At 39.6% G+C, this 19,327-nt stretch overlaps 2 protein-coding genes across 6 annotated transcripts; both read right to left on the bottom strand.

The window, feature by feature from the left end:
* Positions 1-785: 785 nt before the first annotated feature.
* Positions 786-4,942, bottom strand: LOC114565046 (3-keto-steroid reductase). Of its 4 annotated transcripts, none has more exons than XM_028592857.1 (9): positions 4,763-4,942; positions 3,865-4,068; positions 3,668-3,760; positions 3,401-3,515; positions 2,878-3,072; positions 1,597-1,701; positions 1,459-1,515; positions 1,265-1,363; positions 786-1,009 (listed from the first exon to the last, which is right to left on the bottom strand). In XM_028592857.1, exons 1-9 carry the CDS (start codon positions 4,795-4,797, stop codon positions 908-910), a joined length of 1,005 nt encoding a protein of 334 aa, XP_028448658.1. In that variant the 5' UTR covers positions 4,798-4,942; the 3' UTR covers positions 786-907. The 4 variants fall into 4 exon arrangements, 3 of the variants coding, with proteins under 3 accessions (XP_028448658.1, XP_028448660.1, XP_028448661.1); XM_028592859.1 differs by having other exon boundaries at positions 2,930-2,980; XR_003693877.1 differs by lacking the exons at positions 786-1,009; positions 1,265-1,363 and having other exon boundaries at positions 1,461-1,515; positions 2,878-2,980.
* A 496-nt stretch (positions 4,943-5,438) lies between these two features.
* Positions 5,439-18,034, bottom strand: ddr2b (discoidin domain receptor tyrosine kinase 2b). 2 transcript variants are annotated; one of them, XM_028593137.1, is made up of 17 exons: positions 17,935-18,034; positions 16,787-16,890; positions 15,243-15,345; positions 13,818-14,055; positions 12,423-12,570; positions 12,144-12,246; positions 11,170-11,353; positions 10,476-10,716; positions 10,060-10,119; positions 9,554-9,705; positions 8,650-8,860; positions 8,332-8,555; positions 7,911-8,038; positions 7,124-7,342; positions 6,753-6,987; positions 6,445-6,594; positions 5,439-6,220 (listed from the first exon to the last, which is right to left on the bottom strand). In XM_028593137.1, exons 2-17 carry the CDS (start codon positions 16,860-16,862, stop codon positions 6,086-6,088), a joined length of 2,607 nt encoding a protein of 868 aa, XP_028448938.1. In that variant the 5' UTR covers positions 16,863-16,890; positions 17,935-18,034; the 3' UTR covers positions 5,439-6,085. The 2 variants fall into 2 exon arrangements, with proteins under 2 accessions (XP_028448938.1, XP_028448939.1); XM_028593138.1 differs by having other exon boundaries at positions 9,554-9,690.
* Positions 18,035-19,327: the final 1,293 nt, after the last annotated feature.

The following is a 19,327-nucleotide window of genomic DNA, read 5'->3' as shown; positions in this document are numbered from 1 at the left end:
ACCAGACAATACGCATCTAGCTAATTAAAAGTTTGTAAGGTAAGAAGCCCGTTGTAGAAGAAACATGATACAGATATCAGGTGAAGATGCAGCCGGCGGCGGTATCTATACATTTCAACAAGAAAGCAGCAACCGATGCGACTCCTGCTGGTTATTGATTTCACAAGATGCAAATGCAAAACAAAGGTATTTTAGGGTAAGTTTGTGAATGACCAATCTTTCAAGAGTGTTACGTGCTGTGTATGTTTTTGTTTGTTGTCTGCTGGAGTGTGATTTCTCTGCAGGTATGTGCTGTGTGCTGGTGATGTCAGCCCTGCAGCTAAGGCTGATCAGCTGATCAGTTGATCAGCGTTCATCAGGGAGCAGGATGGCAGAGTGGGGGAGTGAGAGCAGGGTCGAGCCAGTGTGAGTCGGAGAGTGCTGAGTTCTGCCGTGAAAGCCAGAGTGGAGCCAGTGTGAGTCGAAGGAAGAGCTTCAGTGGAAGCTGTGAGAACCTGCAAGAGCCTGAGTCGACGTCTTCCTTTTGGAGATTGTTTTGTGTTTAGTGAATAATAAATCCTTTAAAGATATTGTTGAAAGTGTTGCCGAATAGCATTGGTTTCTCTCCCGGGTTATTTTAAATTGTTTGCGTCCTCCACCCCTGGATACGAGTGGGACGTAACAAAGAGATATCACATATATTTCCGACATTCATTTACTGTAGTAAATATGAAATGTGACATGTGGCATGTGAGTCTGAAGAAAAGACAGACAGAAAAGACACATGATTCAATGATACAACTGGCAAGAAAAGAATAAGAGCACCTTTATTGTTCTTCATCACAATTCGCACACATTTGAAACAGCTAAACCATCCATTACAAAAGAGTCACTTCTACTGTATCTTACTGAGGTATTGTCCATTAGCTTACTTGTCTACATTCCCCTCACTCTGTTTCTTTCTCACTACTTTCTCAAGTTCGAGAAGCTTTGAATAGAGGATCTCAGACATCTGTTCATCGATGTCCATCTGAAACGAGAACAAAAACACGCAGAAAATCTGAATTCATTACATGTAAATAAAGCAGATTGCATTAATTCCATTTTCCAGTTTAAAACTTTTCAAGGTTTCCTGCCTGATATTCTCTAAAAAGCATCGCAACTCACCCAGTCTCTCATGAATATTTGAATTACTATAATACTAAGATTCAGGTTACCTGAGGTTCACATAGAGCAGACTTGAGCAGTATAATGTCTGTAGAAGAAGTGGTGTCTGGTTACTCACCTGTTGAGGCTGAGTGTAGTTTTTTCCAAGTCCTGATGTTAAACTGTGATACTTTGCTCTTGGATCCAGAGACTCAGAGTTTTGAACAAATAACCAGTGCTGTGAAAAGCCAGAGCAGGACTTTGTGTTCACAGTGCATTCATTGTAGAGAGAGATTTTTATATAGACAGCAACAGGAAAGGTCGACAACATACCAGTGCCTCTGCTCCGTTGTATGGTGTGAGCGTAAATGTGTTGGTAAAGATCCTAATCTGTTCACCACAGAAAGAAAATATATTATAATAACTCCAATCATGTTTAACACAGATGAGTAGAATAAAAAGATCACTCACCAGCCACATGATGGGCATGATGAGGGTCCAGAAGAAGGAGGGGAGGATGCCATAGGTCAGATTAGTCATCACCAGTCCTGGACATATTACAGAGGAAAACAGCCCCTGTCACAAAGAGAAGAAGATATTTATTTCACATAACAGATGAATGCTTAGGTTTCTTCTGATGTACAGTATCTGTTACTTTCTGAAGTTGAGAATGCTGTGGGAGTGGATTGTTCAGGCCTGCAAAAAACATTGTTAACTTATTTCAAGAAAACAGGGAGCTAAAGGGATTGTCAGAGATGTCTATGTTTATTAAGAAAAAAACTCACAAAAAAGCAACCCTTTTGTAAATGGCAATAAAGATACAGTAGATCTAGTAAAGAACATTCTAGTAGAACCTGCGCTGAAAAAGAATAGCCTATCCTTAAAAGCACATTAGTTTGGACCGAAATTGTACCTTTTGTTTCACGACAGAGTTATGTAAGTCTTGTTAACTCCCCCCCCCCCACCCCCCCCCCTCCTCCTTCCCATTACAGTCTTTCTGGCCTGGAAACCAGATGAATCTGCAAGCTCATGTTTCATTTCTCTGGCCGATATGTCTGGCTCCTCCCATTCAAACAGATTTACAGCCATCCATAAACTAAATGGGCCAATCAAGACCTCTTATCTCACATGGGGCGGGTGTAAGACACTGACAGAGGAGCATTATAAGCGTAGTTACTTGACATAACTGGCATTCTCTGTCCAGTGCAAACATCCAGACTAACATGCATTTGTGAATTAGTCTTAGCTATGCCAGGCTACAGACTTCCATGACCAATGACTACTTAAAAAACATCAACTACATACTGACTAAATACATGAAGCCACAGTTGTGGAGGACTCTCAACATTAAGACGATTAAAGAAACCATGTGCATGCTCTGTAAAATACTAAAACGAAAATAAAATCAAAAACTAATCCTAACCGAACCCTAACCCTGATTTGACCTTTGCTAAATATTCTGCGATCTTATAAACACAATATGACAATGCAGTGAAAAGGGAAATGTCGACATTTTATGCGTACAACACTTCCTCTCCCCACTAACTGTTTGGAACGACCCCTCACCATTCTTTTGACAAACCTTCTAAAAAATCAGAGGAAGATAGGGCAAGAGTTAACACTGCTTACTGCTCTTCCACCTAAACTTCCATGACCTTGTGAGATTTTGCAAAGGACTTGAATTTTAGAATGTGGGTGGATGCCAATAGTCACTACTGTACCAGTAATCTGCGGACTGTGTGATAGACAGACCTGGCTGTTCTTGTGTCTGTTGAGTGCCAGGCTGAGCATGTCTGATGCGTACTTGGAGGAGCTGTAGGGTTCCATCCCATTTCTGTGCTGAATGTCCTCGATGCTGAAGGCAGAGCGGCGGGCGTTACTCGAGGATGTCCACACTATCCTGGACGTTTGACCTCCTGGACACAGCAGGGGCTCCAGCTCCCTGATCTGGACCACAGAGTTTCTCAATTTTTTTTCACAACAGGCCTACAGTACTATAGGACTATACCAAAACATGTCTTTTTTTCACAATACATTACATCCATCCCAACAGTTTTATTTTTTTACAAATGTATCTACATGCAGAAGCATATGCCATATGCACAAACTATATCCATCTGCAATACCATACTATATGCATAATACTACCTCACTATGTTGCAGCATATAATAAATAACAACATATAATATGGAGGACTACTGTATGTACACTATGTCAAATTAAGGGAATGGTTATCATCTTTTAGATTTCATGTATGTGTAGTCTGTGGTGTACCAGGAGAAAATGACCGAAGAGGTTGGTGGCAAAAACTTCCTGCAGGCCGTCTGAGTTGAGGCGGTCCTGTTGAGTCAAGAGACCCTCTGCTGTCGCAAACATGTTGATGACATTCCTGTAGTGAGAGGGTACACTATTACATGGATAATGGACAGGTTGTACTAGTATACAATTATGAAGCTTTAAACCATAATGAAATAAAAAAATAAAAAAATAAATAGAAAGACCCAAATCAAAGCAAGTTAGGAACTGGCTTTAGGATTTTACCTGGAGAACAGACCCTTGAACAAAGCTTTGACATCCACTTGTGGGTTGGGCATAATTCCTGCATTTAAATACAGAAAGTCAATTCTGTTGTACCTGTGGGAAAGCACAAATATGCAATCTCAATTCCATATTCATTGTTGAGGACAGGTATATCAACAGCATCATGACGTCAATGTATCTTAGAAACAGTAGAATACCTGGCCTTGAGCTCCTGAGCAGCAGCGAGCACTGACTGCACAGAGCCCACATCGAGGTGCAGTAAGTCAATATGTGCGTTGATGTGAGAGGTCAGGAGGGCAGAGCGGGCATCCTCGGCCCGCTTCATGTTTCTGCAGGCTAGACACAGAAGAAGCTGGCTATCCTCAGTCAGCAGCCTTTCACACAGGGCCAGGCCAATGCCGCTGAATAAAGTGACAGATGGCAGACAAACACAATGTAAACAAACTTCCCTTAAGGAACTGTGTGATCACAGATTTATAGGTATACATGCAGTTTAGTGTCCCAAATGATGAGGGTCTTATTTGAGACAGGTTAGGGTAAGGGTTTAGGGTAGCACAGGTGGTTTAGCAGGTTCATAATTAATTAAGGACATTGTATGGGGAATTTGGGACACTAAACAGCACGTATACCCATTTATATATAGTAAATCAACTAGTAAACAAAGAAGACTTGGAGTAATTGGAGAATAAATAATAAAGGCAGACTAGAAACATCTCTTCCTCCCACCATCATTCCCCCCACTATTGAGATCTTCAAGCGTCATCTTAAAACACACCTATACTCATTAGCTTTTACTTGCATAACTTAACCGTTACTATTGTTTCTGTGAAATATGTGCCTTTACTACTAGTATTATTATAATCGTTACTATTTATTTATAGCAATAGGCCTACAGTTTATCACAGATTTTGAAGCAGTTAATCTCTCAACAGGAGGGATTATTTCCCTCAATGGCGCTACAATGTTTCTGTCGCCTATTTAACATAGCCTATTCATTTACATTTCAGTGTTAGTTAGCTCGTGAGAGTTGTCACTTTGTAACAACATGACAAACAGTGTCTAACCATGGTTATAACGCAGTTTCAATTGACTCACCTGTTCGCGCCGGTTACAAGGACAACTTTCTCCATGTCTGACCGGAGCTAGCAACGTCTGTTGGTAAAAACGGGACCGGGACAGGGACAGTTATGAAGACTCTCTACCGGGGCAGCCCATCGCCCGATTCGGCAGGAAAAAATCAGCCTATGTGCACGAGCAGCTACGTGGTGCGATTGGATGTCAACATACGACTGGCCAATCAGGTCTCACTACGGAGGCCGAAGAGGCCCATACGGTAAAAGAGCGCAACGGTTGAAAGTGTCGCATAGGAAAGTAAGACAGGAGAGATAAGTTGGCTCAGCTCAGCAATAAGAGCCGGCGTTTTCAGAGGCTCCTAATGTTATTACCAAAGTGAGACGGCTTTAGAGCGTATTTAACAAATATGTTATAGGGTCATTCTATTGTGTCTTGTATTTGCTAAAAAGAAAGAATGAAAAAAATAAACATCACTATACATTTCAACTGTATTTGTGTTTAATAACCAGTGTTGGAAGAAGTACACTAACCTTTTACTTAAGTAAAAATACTATATACTAAAAATACTAAATACTGCTAAAAAATACTGTGTTGCAAGTTAAAGCCCTGTATTTAAAATCTTATTACACTTTATGTGCTGGGCATCTTAACCCGTGATAATAAAAAAAAAAAAAGTGACATACCTGACAAACAGTAGTAAATATTAATTGTCTTTATTTCCAGGGATCTTTGGTTTGACTTGGTTTATTCTTTACTAGGCTACTATTCAACAATATACACATGCATATTTCTGCAAAAGAACGTAAACATGTTTATAAAACATGTCAGTAAACTGCTGCAGCGTAAAAACACCTGTCTCATCTAGACAACAGTCATTATCATGCCATTTGTTCCCCCTTAAAAAGCAAAAATATAAACATTCATAAAAGGTCACACATTTCTATAGACATCCTCTAATAAATGTGCAGTAGAATTAGATGTATGTATGGAAAATAAATTGAAAGAAAAATCACAATTGTGTTTTTAAATCTAGGATTACCATAGAGTACTCTATAAATAGACATAGCATAGGAAATAAAAAGAAATTAATAAATACACAAAGGAGTGAATTCACTGGGTGAACAGTGCTAATTTCTAAAACACAAGGCACTTTTCAAGTGTATACCTTCTCCTCATATCTTATTATTTACAGCACCATTGTGGCACGTCAGCTAAAAACAAATGGTTACATTTGATGGGTTGTTTCTGATTTCAAATTGATCCCAAATATATCCAGACTGAAGGGAGCAAATGTGACATGTACAGTGACAGTGCATGGCAAAGATAAATGATCTGTTCCATTTGTTACGCCAGGCTCTCCATCAGCTGAGTGTGTATCTCTTGAAAGCTCGGCCTCTGCTTGGCGTTCCTCCTCCAGCAGCTCAGCATGAGATCATTGTAGACTCTGTCAGGACAACAGGGAGGCTTTGGCAGGTACACCTGGGACCATGAGACAAGATATGAATTTAGGATGAATGGTTAAAAAGGCTGTGAGTAATATTTTTGCTAGATATTTCCAGCCAATTTGGCAGTGTGAGATACAGATGCATGAAAAATATTGGATACTTATGATTGCCACAAACAAAACAACGATTGATCATAAATGAGACCATAAACAGATTGTACTCCAGTAGATGGGTAGCTTAAACCTGCGTGATGCTCACCTGCTTGCCCTGGTCCCTGAAGTACTCGCCGGTGTTTTCAATGACCTGCTCGTCAGAGAGCTGGGAGTAGGGCTGCTTCTTACACAGAGTCAGAATCTCCCACAGAGTCACACCAAATGCCCACACGTCACTGGCCATGGTGAATTTACCCTGAGAGATCAAGACAACTTAAATCCAAATACAATCTAGCATAAACTTAATGTGGATGCTGGTTTGTACACTTGTAATAATTATGTGAATTATTATTAAATAGTACACTTGTTCCTTGTGTTTTCTTCCACATGTCCCCAACTCCGCACAACACTCACCAGTAGGATGCTCTCCCAGGACATCCAGCGAATGGGCAGGACGGCCCGGCCCTGGATCCTGTAGTAGTCCCCTCTATACAGGTTCCGACTCATGCCAAAATCAGCTATCTTTATGGTGTAGTTCTTACCCACCAGGCAGTTGCGTGTCGCCAGATCACGGTGGACAAAGTTGAGAGAGGACAAGTACTTCATTCCGGATGCAATCTGCACAGCCATGCCAATGAGTTTACTATAACTAAATAGCAGAGGAGACCACAATGAAAGAGAATACAAGTCATAAGTTCAGTGTACTTAATAGATGTAAAGTCTAGTTGGCTCTATAAATTCATCCAAGATAATAATTACAATTTAATGTCAAGATATGAACCTACCTGACCATACTCTCCCCCTCTTTTTCCTCTTGTTCTGTCTTGTCTTCATCAGCAGCCTCTTTCAGTCTGAGATTGCAGAGGAACTGGTTCAGGTCTCCATTTTCCATGTACTCAGTGATCATACACAGTGGGTCTGTGTCCACACACACCGCCAGCAGACGAACAATGTTGGGGTCCCTCAGGCGAGACATGATTCGGATCTCCTTCAGGAAGTCATTCCTGCAGCACAGCAGGGACAAACAATTGTAATTTATCGCTCGATTGACGACTGACTGAATAATAACAACAAGCTTTGAACTAATGTACTGTACACCATTGTCTTTTTTTTTAATTAACCCTCTAAGGTCTAAGGGCATTTTCACGTATCTTCTTAAATTGACCTTTTTAAGGTTTTTACATATAATTGATCCCCATGTGTTTCATATCAAGATGTTCATAACAAACTCAGCTTTCTGTATAGTGATGCCCACATTTTTTCTAGAGAAATGTGTAAGGAGATAATTTGGCGCTAAAGCTGAAAGGTTGATGTTGGCTTTTTGAAAGTCCTCAAATCTCTTTTGAAAACAAACCTTAACTTATGGTGTGTTGTACGAATACTGTCAGTGCTTGAAATGAGTTTACCAACATTTTATAGTCTATATATGATTAAAATAGTAAATAAATGTCTGAAATTAAATTTTGTAATATCACTTTTTGAGTAAGAGTTTTGCCAAACATTGTTTGAAACACGCCGGTGCGTCTTTTGTCCCCAGAGGGTTAAACAAAAAAAGTTACCACCTGTTTTTACCTTGCATTCTTGTTGGCATCTTCCCGCAGTGTTTTCACAGCAACCAGCAGGGGTGACTCATTGTTTCCCTCTATAGACAAATCCTCATCCAAAAAGTCCTGCATGCCCTCTGCCTCACACAAGTGCACCTGTTTTACAAAAGTGCCTTGTTAGTCCATCATCCACTTGGCACTGCTTGAAACCATCTGTTTAACTCTGTTTAATACCACTAAGTGTTGCCTATTTGTCAGCATGTACTGTATAGTCATTGCATTTCACACTCATGCTTTTAACACACACAGCAATAACTCTCATTCAGTCTTTAAATGAGAGCTATAAATATACATCAACATCATTTTTGTAAAGAGGGAGAGGGCAGCCAGATGAATATAATACCAAATCAATGCCAACAAAGATTAGAGCTACAAAAGGGAATATATACTTCTCCAAACTGGCCCTCTCCCAGTTTCTCCTTGAATGTGAGCTTGTGTCTGGGGAACTCTCTCATGGATGAATCTGTGCCAGCAAAAAGAGTCATGTCGACAGCTGTGATGGAGTAGGTGCTGCTGTCTGAAGACTCCTGGAGGCTAATGATGTCTGCCTCCGCATAGTGGGGGGCACCGTCTGCACCACTGGCTGCGAGGGCTCTACAGGAGGTGCTCGGTCCTGATGTGGTACACACACAAATACACACACTACAGCAGCTATAGCTGTAGCCGACCTCCGCAGCATTTATTGCATTGTGCTTTTACCAACTTACCGAGGTGTTCAGTGGACTGAGCAAACTCGGGTAGTTTCCGGATAAGGCGGGAAGGCTCCTGGTAGTCGGAGCAGAGGGGGAAGATTCTCTCATAGGTGAAGTTGGAGGTGAAGCCACTCTCACTGGACAGAGAGGAGTGGTGGGAGGAGAAGGCCTGGGTCTGGACCGCAAGACGAGCTGTGAGTTCATCATCCAGCAGGCGGCGGGATGCCTGTGGAAGAAAGAGTGTGAGAGTTGAAGTTATTTGTTGTTTATGTCAAATATCCTGTGAGAGAATTTTCCTCTTACATGGTTGCTAGAGGACTTCAGTACTGGCTGTCAGATTTGCCAAATCGAAAGAGGACACACTTGGATATAAGCAGTATTTGTGACTGAGGAAAAGGAGAAGTTGTCCACACACTGAAATGTGCAAACTCCCCAAAATGTTGAATTCATTGAACTTTTGGACCTACAAGATTATGGAGTCATAGTAGTGCGATAAAAAGAATAAATCTGTAAAATAATAAGAAAATAAATGTGGAAATATAAAGACAGAAAGCAAAAGGGAAAGAAATAATAAAAAATCAATGGATAAAAATAAATGTACAGAAGAAATAGAGTCTTCATCAGGCAAACTCCCAGGTGAACATAAAGCAAGCTATATACACAGACAAAAAAATAACAGCTGCACCTACAGATCACACAAAACAAAATAACAACAATTCACTGTGCACATGAAAAAAGCACATAGGCTTATGTCCTACAGAGTTATATGTCCAAGCCTTCGTGTTTTTTCTCCATATCATAACCTATTTTTTTTGGCAGTTCATTTCAGCTCCTGAAGCTGTTTTATAAAAACTATAATAAACAAACTGATCTGTTTTGTCTCATACAAATGGATTGAAAAAAAATACTCTCTTCTCACCTTCTCAAGCATCTTTTGCCAGACCTGCCGCCACAGGGTGATGACTATGATAGCCAATAAGATGGCGATGATAGCCACCAAGCAGCCAATCAGGATCCTGGTATTGCTGTCATCCAATTTATGAGTAGGATCATCTCCTAGCCAGATGAGAGCTGTGAGTTGAGGTGGATTTGATTTAATCCCATAATATTTATATTCTCACTGCATAATTCCCTTCATGTTCCATTACAACTACAGTAACAAGTGACATTTATTTGAATGATTAGTCATTTCTGATGCTATCAGCAGGGGGCACTGTTTAAGCAGGAAACATTTTAGTTAAACCATCGTTCTTCATTATATTTGTGGTTGGCTGAAGATTATGCTCGGCCTGTGTTTTGTTTAGCACCACATCACTTCCCAGCAGCCTCCCTCCTGCCAGCATTTTTCTCCACTGCCCGACGGCCATGTCACTAAAATAACAACCACTACTTAAAGAAAAAAGAACCATAAAGGGTTTATCTGACCTGGCGGTGTGTTTGTGGGGTGTTTGGTAGCAGTCGGAGATGTGTTGTACACGGCTGAGCCTTTGACAGAAAGAAAAAGAAAAAGACAAAGCTGAAGGATATTAGATCAAACAGGACGCAGCTTTGGTGCAGTAAACACGCTGCCAGTTAAGGAGTCAACATACTGTAATATAATTTTTGGGGTTGTTTTTTGTTATTCTGTTATTGTTGTTTATTTTATTTTCCTGTATGTGTCATGAAATGTTTAAATATTGTCTGATTAAATGTTATTTTGGAACCCAGGAAGACTAGCTGGTCGTCTAGGCGTCAGCTAATGGGGATCCTTATAATAAACTAAAACTAAACTAAACATTTACATTGTAGTCGACAAAAGCCCCTTTAAATGGGACACCCATTCAACACTGACACTGACTTACCTGACTGGAAGGCCACCTCACTGAACAGCATCCAAACATCACTGAAGTGGAAACGGCATTTGATGGCGCTGGCTGTGCGGTCCCCGAGGGACACAGTGACAAAACGGGCGCTTTGGCTCGTGCGGTCGACAGTGGGCCTGAATGTCACCGGGTCAGCCTCCCAGTCTGATCCTGACCGGAAGTAACAGGTGGCCTGTCTGAACATCCTCACCCCTCGGCTAAACATGTTATTACAGTGAACCTGTGGAGGTGGGATATGTAACTAAATGCAAGCATGATCAAAGTACTAAAAACTGTATCTCGCAAATAGTCAATTATCCTGTTAATATCCACAAAAAATATGTATATTTGTCTCTACCTATGACCATGATGACTAAATGGGTGCAGATGCTCCAAACAGTCATAATCAAAGGGGAAGATGATGCAGGTGCAGGTGAACTGATGACTAATCTGTCTTGCTGTGCTGTAGCTGAAGAACATTATCTATGATCTCTAGCCACTGCATGTAGCCATGACAAAAGGGGCTAATTATACAGAGAATGTAATTTTCACACTGCAAAGCTATTTTGCATCCTTTTGTAGCCTACATTTTTTACAGAAGATGGGTGCTTGGCTCAGCAACATAAACAATATATTCCACTTTTCCACGATTAAGCTGTTCAGTGAAGTTCTCCCCTGCTTCCTGATTCCTTACCTTCATGGATGTGAAGTTTCGGACGTGATCAAACTCAAAAATCATCTCCACGTAACCTTTGGGGAGGCTCTTGTTGTTCCAGCCCACGTAGTCGTACCCTGGCCACATGGCGTATATGTGGCTGTGGAGAAAATCATCCAGACCCCAGGTGCCATCCGTCAGCTGACCGAGGCCCTTTGTCAGTCTAGTGGAGGGATGAATGGAAGAAATGAAGAAAGAAAACACAAGGGTCAGTGTAACGCTTATCAGTTCAATTTTCTAAGCACAAATGGACATTTGGAAAAACAGAAAAATAGATTCCAATTTTTAATTTTTTCCCGCCTTGACAAATTAAAAAACTGGATCTTTAAACTGTTTTTTTTTTTTTTTTTTTTTTTCTGTTTTTATTCAGAGGATCAGAAATTTAGAAAATTACGAAATTGTGTCTGGGCTCCAATTATTCATACTGCAATGGTATTCTCTCCCTCGTCCCTAGCTACGCCCCGCCCCCCACTCGAAACCATCAGTTGCAAGCACCTCTGACCCCAAAGTCTATCAGTTGGTTTGTTTTTTGGTCCATATGCAGTTAATGACCTGCATATTCCGCAAAGTAGAGGAAGAGAATACCATTGCAGTATTGAATAACTGGAGCTCAGATGCAATTTTGTAATTTTCTCAATTTCTGATCCTCTGAATAAAATACTGAAAATTGGAAAAACAGGTTAAAGATCCAATTGTTTTATTTGTCAAGGTGGAAAAAAATGGATATTTGAACCCATTTTTCTGTTTTTCCAAATGTCCGTTTGTGCTTAGAAAATTTAACTGATAAGCGTTACACTGACCCACAAGCGTTTACATTTCTATTCATCGAGGAGTGCAGAGATTTTTAAAATTCATGACATCTTAAATCAGTTTTATTAACTGCACTCACACGGGGTGAGCAAAATAATAATAATGATCAAAATAAGCCCTAATTGTGGCAGTAAAATCCAGACCTATCAGCTGATGCTCCATCATACACAGAGTCATTAAAGTAGACATCCAGGCCTCTGTAGATCATTTGGTGCCCATCTGGAATGCTATAAGACATCAGGCCATCTACAGGAGGCAGGTCAAAGGTCAGAGATTTACTCACCGCATGCTTATAAGATATTATGAAAATACGGAAACTGGTAAGAATATGGACTTTTGGTTATTAAAAAAGATAAACTAGGTGTTGCTAAGGCAACCAGGTAAAGATGTTGCACTCTGTATAATGAAAAGCAATGACTAACCCAGCCATTCACAGCCGTAGAGCTCCACTCTCATACACACGATCATGGAGTGGTCTGTCACAGGCATAAAACGGACAAAACGAGCTATAATGGGAGGCTCCAGATCCTTTAGCACCACATCATACGCATTCCTGTTCCCTTCAATGACCTGGCAGAGGAGACGCAAATGACAGGAATAAGACTGACTGAGTGAAACCTGTCAGCATATATGTGTGGTCGTCAAATCAAATGTAAAACCTTGACAAATCTGTAAAGAAATTGATTCCCTTTATCTCATGCCAGCGCTGTTGCTAGTTCAGCTGTTTCTTAATTTCCCATAAATTCTGCTTCTGTCTGCTGCAAAGAAGATGTTATCTTCTTGTCATCTCTCACCAGTGGTGGAGGAAGTTTTCAGATCAGATCCTTTACTTTAGTAAAAGTAGCAATACAGTGATATAAAAAATACTCAATTACAAGTAAAAGTCCTGCACTGAAAGTGTCACTTGAGTAAAACATCTTAAACATTATTAGCAAAGTTTAGGCTACTTCAAGTGTTATCTTGTCATATTTCAGTAAAATTGCTCCTGTGAGTGTTGTACAAATAGCCTATTTATTATGTTGTTTTGCTTGTTTTGTTTTTGTATAGTATTTTTGTAACTGGGGCTAATTTGAACTATTTCTTATATTGTAATCTGTTGTAATTTATTACAGTGTTTCCCCCCCATACCCCTTTCTGCCGAGTGACCGTGCTATTCTCCGACATGCACTCTAACAATCTGATACTGTGGGGGGCAGAAATGTTGCCGTGGGGGGCCGCGGTCAAATCAACATAGAGGACACACTGCTATTACATTGCATCAAATTTGATAAACTCAGCATATGTCTTATATGTCAAACTAGTAAGAAACACTGTTAAATAAATCTAGAGGTGTAAAAAGTATAATATTTCCCTCTTAAATGTAATAAAAATAAACAGTAGTAAAAAGTCCAGTGAAAGTCACAGAAAATGTAAATACTTATTAAAGTACCTAAAATTTTAAGTCAAGTACAGTACTTGAGTACATATACTTAGTCACATTTGAACACCTTGTTACAATTATTGTGATAAGTAAAGTATTATGAATTAATGTCATAATGTTAGGTTAAACCGCTATAACTTATTAACACCACTCTCTGTGTTTTTGTCCCCTCATCTAATTTAATTCACATAGATAAAGAAGCCACCTGTTTAAAAACTGTAAATACTGTAATGTGCAAAGTCTCTATAGGCCCTCCTGTCATGGCAGTTTTTGCTCCAGCCTTCAGCTGCACCTGATGCAATTAAGATGTCCTGATAACATGTCCACCATCATTGAATAATACATGCACGTCTGGAATTTGAAACAATGACAGACAGTAATATCTAGACATGCTCACCTGCCTTCCCTTCCTATCATGCCAGCCCACCCAGTCGCTGCCATCGCGGCTGTACATAATCCTGTATCGCTGGGCAAACTCATTACCCATGCCGTCGGCGTGGCGACCTTGGGTGCCCACCAGCGTGATGAAGTGCAGTGAACGCAGGTCCACCTGGAGATACTCTTTGAGGCCATCCGGCTCTGACATGATGTCAGGACACCAGGCCCCGTCACCGTCTCCGTTGTCTAAGTCAAGTCTGAAAAGGAGGAAGAAATAAGAGAGGAGACGGGAGGAGAAGGGAAGGGAAAAGAGTTCAGGTAAGCACGAGAGGAGCATGATGATTAAAAGATAGAGATAGATAAAAGGGGAAAGATGTTGAATCATGAATAGAGGAAGAAATTATGCATAATTCACATTTGCATGAGAACATCTTTCACTACTCTATATTGCTGCTGGATAACAGCTGGTAAAACAGCACTATAATTATTCAACATGGAGCCAGTTCATGAAACTTTCACATATACTGAGCTTCAAATTTAATTCCTGACCTTGGAAACAGCAGTTGACCAAACAATCTCACCTTAAGGTCCATTTAGTAGCTGTTCTGGCAATATGATCTCATGGGAAGGCGTATATATATATATATATATATATATATATATATATATATATAAAGGGGCTTGGTATATATATATATACACTGTATACCAAGCCCCTTTTTAGGGTCTATGCATTTTAAGCTTTTTGTGTGTCATTTAACACCCCGTTCTCATTCTCAACTAGTCAGTTTTCAATTTAATTAAAACAAAAGTAAATGTACAGTATGTAAGTTAAATAGTCAACGTAAATAAATCAACTTTGACTTTTGGTATCACACCTCGGTTTGTTTGACCCATCCCTGCATGGAGTTTCTCCCTCTTTACACTATGTCACAATACAGTATATGTCAGCAGAGACTAAATGTTGTGAAATGACATGCAAGAAGCAATGAATGCGTAGTGATAACACACAAAATGACTTAAAATGAACTTGTTTATATTCATATCATATGCCATTTGGTGATACCAAGCTGGAGCACAATCCATCTGCTGATGAAAATCACATGATTTGATCAAAAGCTCCAGAACAGCTACTCAATGGACCCTGGGGTAAGATTGTTTAATCAACTTTCACATAATGCTGTTTGCAACACCAATTCTAAGGCAGTCTTTTGAAACCAAAGAAGTGGTAAATTTGGGTTAAATAGAAGAAAAATGTTCACTTAAAAAGAAACAAAACTTTACGGATGATCACTAAAGAAGGACTAGGAAAGACTATATTGCTTACATTGGAATTACATTTAAGTAAACACCCTGCAGGCTCTCTAACTTACTAATGACAGATTTAAATATGCAAATGAAACTGAATAAAGATATGAGAAAAGAAATGTATCATCAAACATGCCTGCCAAATCTTGCAGCTGTTGACTCAGACCACTGACTGGAGGCAGAGATGTCCTCGTCCTGAATCTGCCCACCGGTCATACCGAGAGGATATCGACAGATTTCTATAAACACATGAAGCATCACTGATACACATGTTGCTCACATAAAGAATTGTGTATGTGAGTATGAGACTTGTATTCTTTCACATGCCGTGAGTTTTGAAAAAAAATCCTTTTTGTGTTTTTTTTTGCAGGATGTGAGGAGTTGAGGGTAAACTAAGTGGTCAGGTCTCATCCCTCCCCCCCAGTCCTCTTCCTGCAGCCCTGCAAGGCCTCTAAAGCCAAACAGAGGCATCACTGTGTAGGTGCTAGTCTGAGCAAAATGAGATGGGAGTGGCCTCTGAGCTGCCTGCTCTCCATTTTTTTTTTTTTTTTTTTTTTTTTTTTTTTTACAATTTTTCATAATCTATACCAGAGCCACGTGAGAGACATTTTTGACCTTTAAAGCCCTGGCTTCTGCTGGGCATTAACTCGTATGTAATACAATAAGTTTGGCAGAAATAGATGCTTCATTAGAGTGTTAATATGATTCAGTGACCACACTGTACATCTGCTCACTGCATCTACCAGAGTGTCACTGTTTATTCTTACCATCTCTACCTGGCAATTAAGGGACGCCTGTGTTTTATTCACCTTCCCACACCGAATGCCTGACATGTACTTTGAGAGAGCAGCAGAACAAATAAGCCTTTTACTATGAAAATATTCTAAGTGGGAAAGTCAAATGAGAGCATTTGTGTGTGTGTGTGTATGTTACCTACAACTACGCCTACAAATTTCAAATTTTTTTTTTCCAAGAATGCCCCCTGCTTGTGAAAGGTCTGCCTGTTCTGGGGCTATTTGCTGTCTGACCATTAGGTAAACCACGTACACACACGGACGCACGTACACCCGCATGCACTCACTCATGCACACATGCACCCACACCCACCCACACACACACACACACACACACACACACACACACACACACACACACACACACACACACACTAAGGATACATTCTTGCATTAAGCCCACCCACCTAAAACTGCTTTCCTTCTCCATCTTGTCAACATGCGTATCCCTCAGGAATATGAGGAGGTTATTTTGAGCTTATACATGACATATCCATTCCTTTATGAACTCATCCTTTTTTCTTTTCTTTTCTGATGGAATCGGATTGATTGGTATTTGATTATTTTTGTGTGTGTTTTCATCTAATTTTTTCATCTTTAACAGTATGTTTATTGTTCGAGACCAATAAAAAAACAATAAAAAAAAAAAAAAAAACACATTGACCGGCTCATACTTAATATAAAAACTTAACCTACGTCAAATAACAGTAAACTCATATTATTGATTCTCTGACTGGCACATGCATTTACATTTACAGTAAAACGTTGATGTGTGATTCCTGCAACAACCAACACGTCCTACCAAAGTGTCCTTGAGAGAGATATTGAACCCATATCTGTTTCGAGAAAGAATCACATGGATGTAAAATACCAATGTCTACTGTACCTGGGTTGACTTGAGATCGTACAGCAGCAGCCAGCAGGATAAAGACAACATAGTGTGAGATCTGTTGAACCTTCATGACCTTCTCTTTTCAAGGAGCCACACACCTAAAAGGTTGTAGATCAGGGCATGAGATTAGGAGTACAATTTACTGTAAGCCAAAAACATCCAACGACAACTATTATTTAGGTTTTCATATATCATGTCAACAAAGTCTCCACAGCAAATCCTGTGCTTTATATTTAAATTATAAAGCACAGGATTTAGATGATTTGAAGGATTCAAAGGTTTTCTTTGCCACATACACAAACAATATGTGTGCAGGAATGCAGGGTGGCATACTCTTAAAGCTGCGCTAAAAGACTACGGTGCAGTAAATAATAAGAATTACATTATAAGAGTTAAGAAATAATTAGAAAAAAGAAATATAAAAGGTATAAAAGATAAAGCATTTAAATAATATAAGTGTTACATTTCAAGTGCTACATTTTTCAGATGTTACAAATAGTTATATAGAACTGAACAGCCCCAAAACCTACAGTGGTAAATGTACACACAGTCCTCCTTGTAGCTCAGAGTCTTGCTCTCTCCCACCACAGTACCAGCATTTTATTTACCTTGTAAAAGTCCTGTGGAGGTCTCAGTGACTTATGACTCTAACACACTCTGGTATACTATACTACAAGTTAGACCACTGTTCACAAACTGCACTTACAGTCTTTCACGTGGTGAGTTCACCAGAGATTTGGTGGGGACAATGTCGTTCTGTGTCAGTGTTATGTGTATAGAATGTAGTTTTACTGTAGCATATTGCGTTATGAGGGAAAACCCATGTCTGTAATGCATTTTTCAGCAGAGTTTCCATTTCTGGAGAGCTGACATGATGATCGCTGACTAACATTCTATTGGAATCATTTTTTCCAGTCTAATTTTGAGGTACCATTTAAAACAATACAAATAAAATGCAAATAAAGCACAAATACTGCACCTTTCTTCACCTTAATATTTTTCTTAAACCTGTAAAATGCATTTTCCTGTATGATGTCACTCTCTATACTGAGCTGAACTGACGTAAACTTCCTTCAAAGTCAACGTGGACACTGGGGTTACAGTAATAGCAACATATGAGAAGAAATATGGATTTGACTTACTTTTGCAAGTTCTTCTCTCGTTATTATGAAACCATCTGTCTGTGGGAATATTCCACATCTACTGTGACTTGATGCATTCAGCACTGTGAGTTGCTGACCTCTTCTTCCTCTGAAGGACTGGGAATGGAAAAGAGAGAGAGAGAGAGAGAGAGAGAGAGAGAGAGAGAGAGAGAGAGAGAGAGAGGGGGGGGGGAACGAAGGCTGATGTAACAGTCTTTCTGGTCGGAGGAAAGACAGAGAAAATAACAAGCTTTGGGATTTTGAGGTGAGGCCAAAATCCCAGAATTCCACCTGATCCACAAATGGTTTCAATTATGGCCCGCAGAGGCAGCTGAGAGCAGCAGTATCTGGCAGATTCCACATAGAGCTACTGACAAAAACAAACTGAAGTTCATTTTTCTGCAGAGGAGAACCTGCTAATTAGAGAGGGAGACATGTTTCAGAAAAAAAAACTATCACTGCATACAAACAAGATGAGTCACAGCTGGGATTAAAAGTAAAACTGACACAGCAGCTAAAGCAGAAAGGAGGCAGATGCTTGTTTTTAATGGTGTAGTAGCATAGAAAAGCACACAGTAGCTATGTAAATTATGCACAGATGTCTCCTAACTTTTTCTATTTACAATTACTTACAATACGAACAGTTCATCATTAATTAATTTCCCATTATTGAAGTACCCTAAACTGGCACTGACACTGAAAAAGTTTTATTTTCTACTCACAGTCATTTAAAACTGCTGCTATAGCAACAAGTGACAATATTTCTTCAGGATGTTATGAGTGAAAACCTATGGCAAAACAAAGAGCGATGTAAATGTAATGGCAAAAAAAAGAGACTTTCATTACTATTGTAGACTATATTCAAAGCCACACATTCTTTTTTTAACACACTTATTTATCTTGAAACAATAAAACTTCAAAGGGTTTTCAGTAGGCCACATCTGATGATCCCTGACTGCTAACTGCTAATCAATAAATATCTTTAATGATTATACAGATGTAATTGACATCTTGTAAAATAGCTCATGCTCGTGTTTCTAGTCTTTGTGCTAAGCTAAGCTAACCTGCTACAGCAGGCAGCTTCATATTTATATCTTCAGTATATCCATATTTATTCTGTTTCTCTTATTATATATTCTGTTAATACACTGCATATATCTATATCTATATTATTCTTACTACTAGTATAATGTCACTGCTACTACATTGCACATATCTGTACATGTTGTTCATACACTGCTCATATTACATAGCCATATTTATTCTGCTCTTATAACACTGCAATATATTTCTTGTCCTGCCTATGCACCACCTATATATACTTCTATATCGCATTGCACTTTGCTGCTTTTTTGCACTTCTGGTTGGATGCAAACTGCATTTCGCTATCTTT

This window comes from Perca flavescens, chromosome 12 (assembly GCF_004354835.1).
Source record: "Perca flavescens isolate YP-PL-M2 chromosome 12, PFLA_1.0, whole genome shotgun sequence".
NCBI classification, from domain to species: Eukaryota; Metazoa; Chordata; class Actinopteri; order Perciformes; family Percidae; genus Perca; species Perca flavescens.
The sequence above is the reverse complement of the archived record's forward strand: the minus strand, read 5'-3'. Positions and strand labels throughout refer to the sequence as shown.

Excerpts from the sequence above, each read along its gene's own strand:
- ddr2b (XM_028593137.1), bottom strand. The coding sequence starts at position 16,862 with ATGAAGGTTCAACAGATCTCACACTATGTTGTCTTTATCCTGCTGGCT. Across the intron at positions 9,706-10,059 it reads CCCCACAAACACACCGCCAG|CTCTCATCTGGCTAGGAGAT; the intron begins GTCAGATAAACC and ends CTCAACTCACAG. Across the intron at positions 8,861-9,553 it reads GGCAAAAGATGCTTGAGAAG|GCATCCCGCCGCCTGCTGGA; the intron begins GTGAGAAGAGAG and ends TTTCTTCCACAG.
- LOC114565046 (XM_028592857.1), bottom strand. The coding sequence starts at position 4,797 with ATGGAGAAAGTTGTCCTTGTAACCGGCGCGAACAG. Across the intron at positions 4,069-4,762 it reads CTTGTAACCGGCGCGAACAG|CGGCATTGGCCTGGCCCTGT; the intron begins GTGAGTCAATTG and ends CACTTTATTCAG. Across the intron at positions 3,073-3,400 it reads TCTTCGGTCATTTTCTCCTG|ATCAGGGAGCTGGAGCCCCT; the intron begins GTACACCACAGA and ends TCTGTGGTCCAG.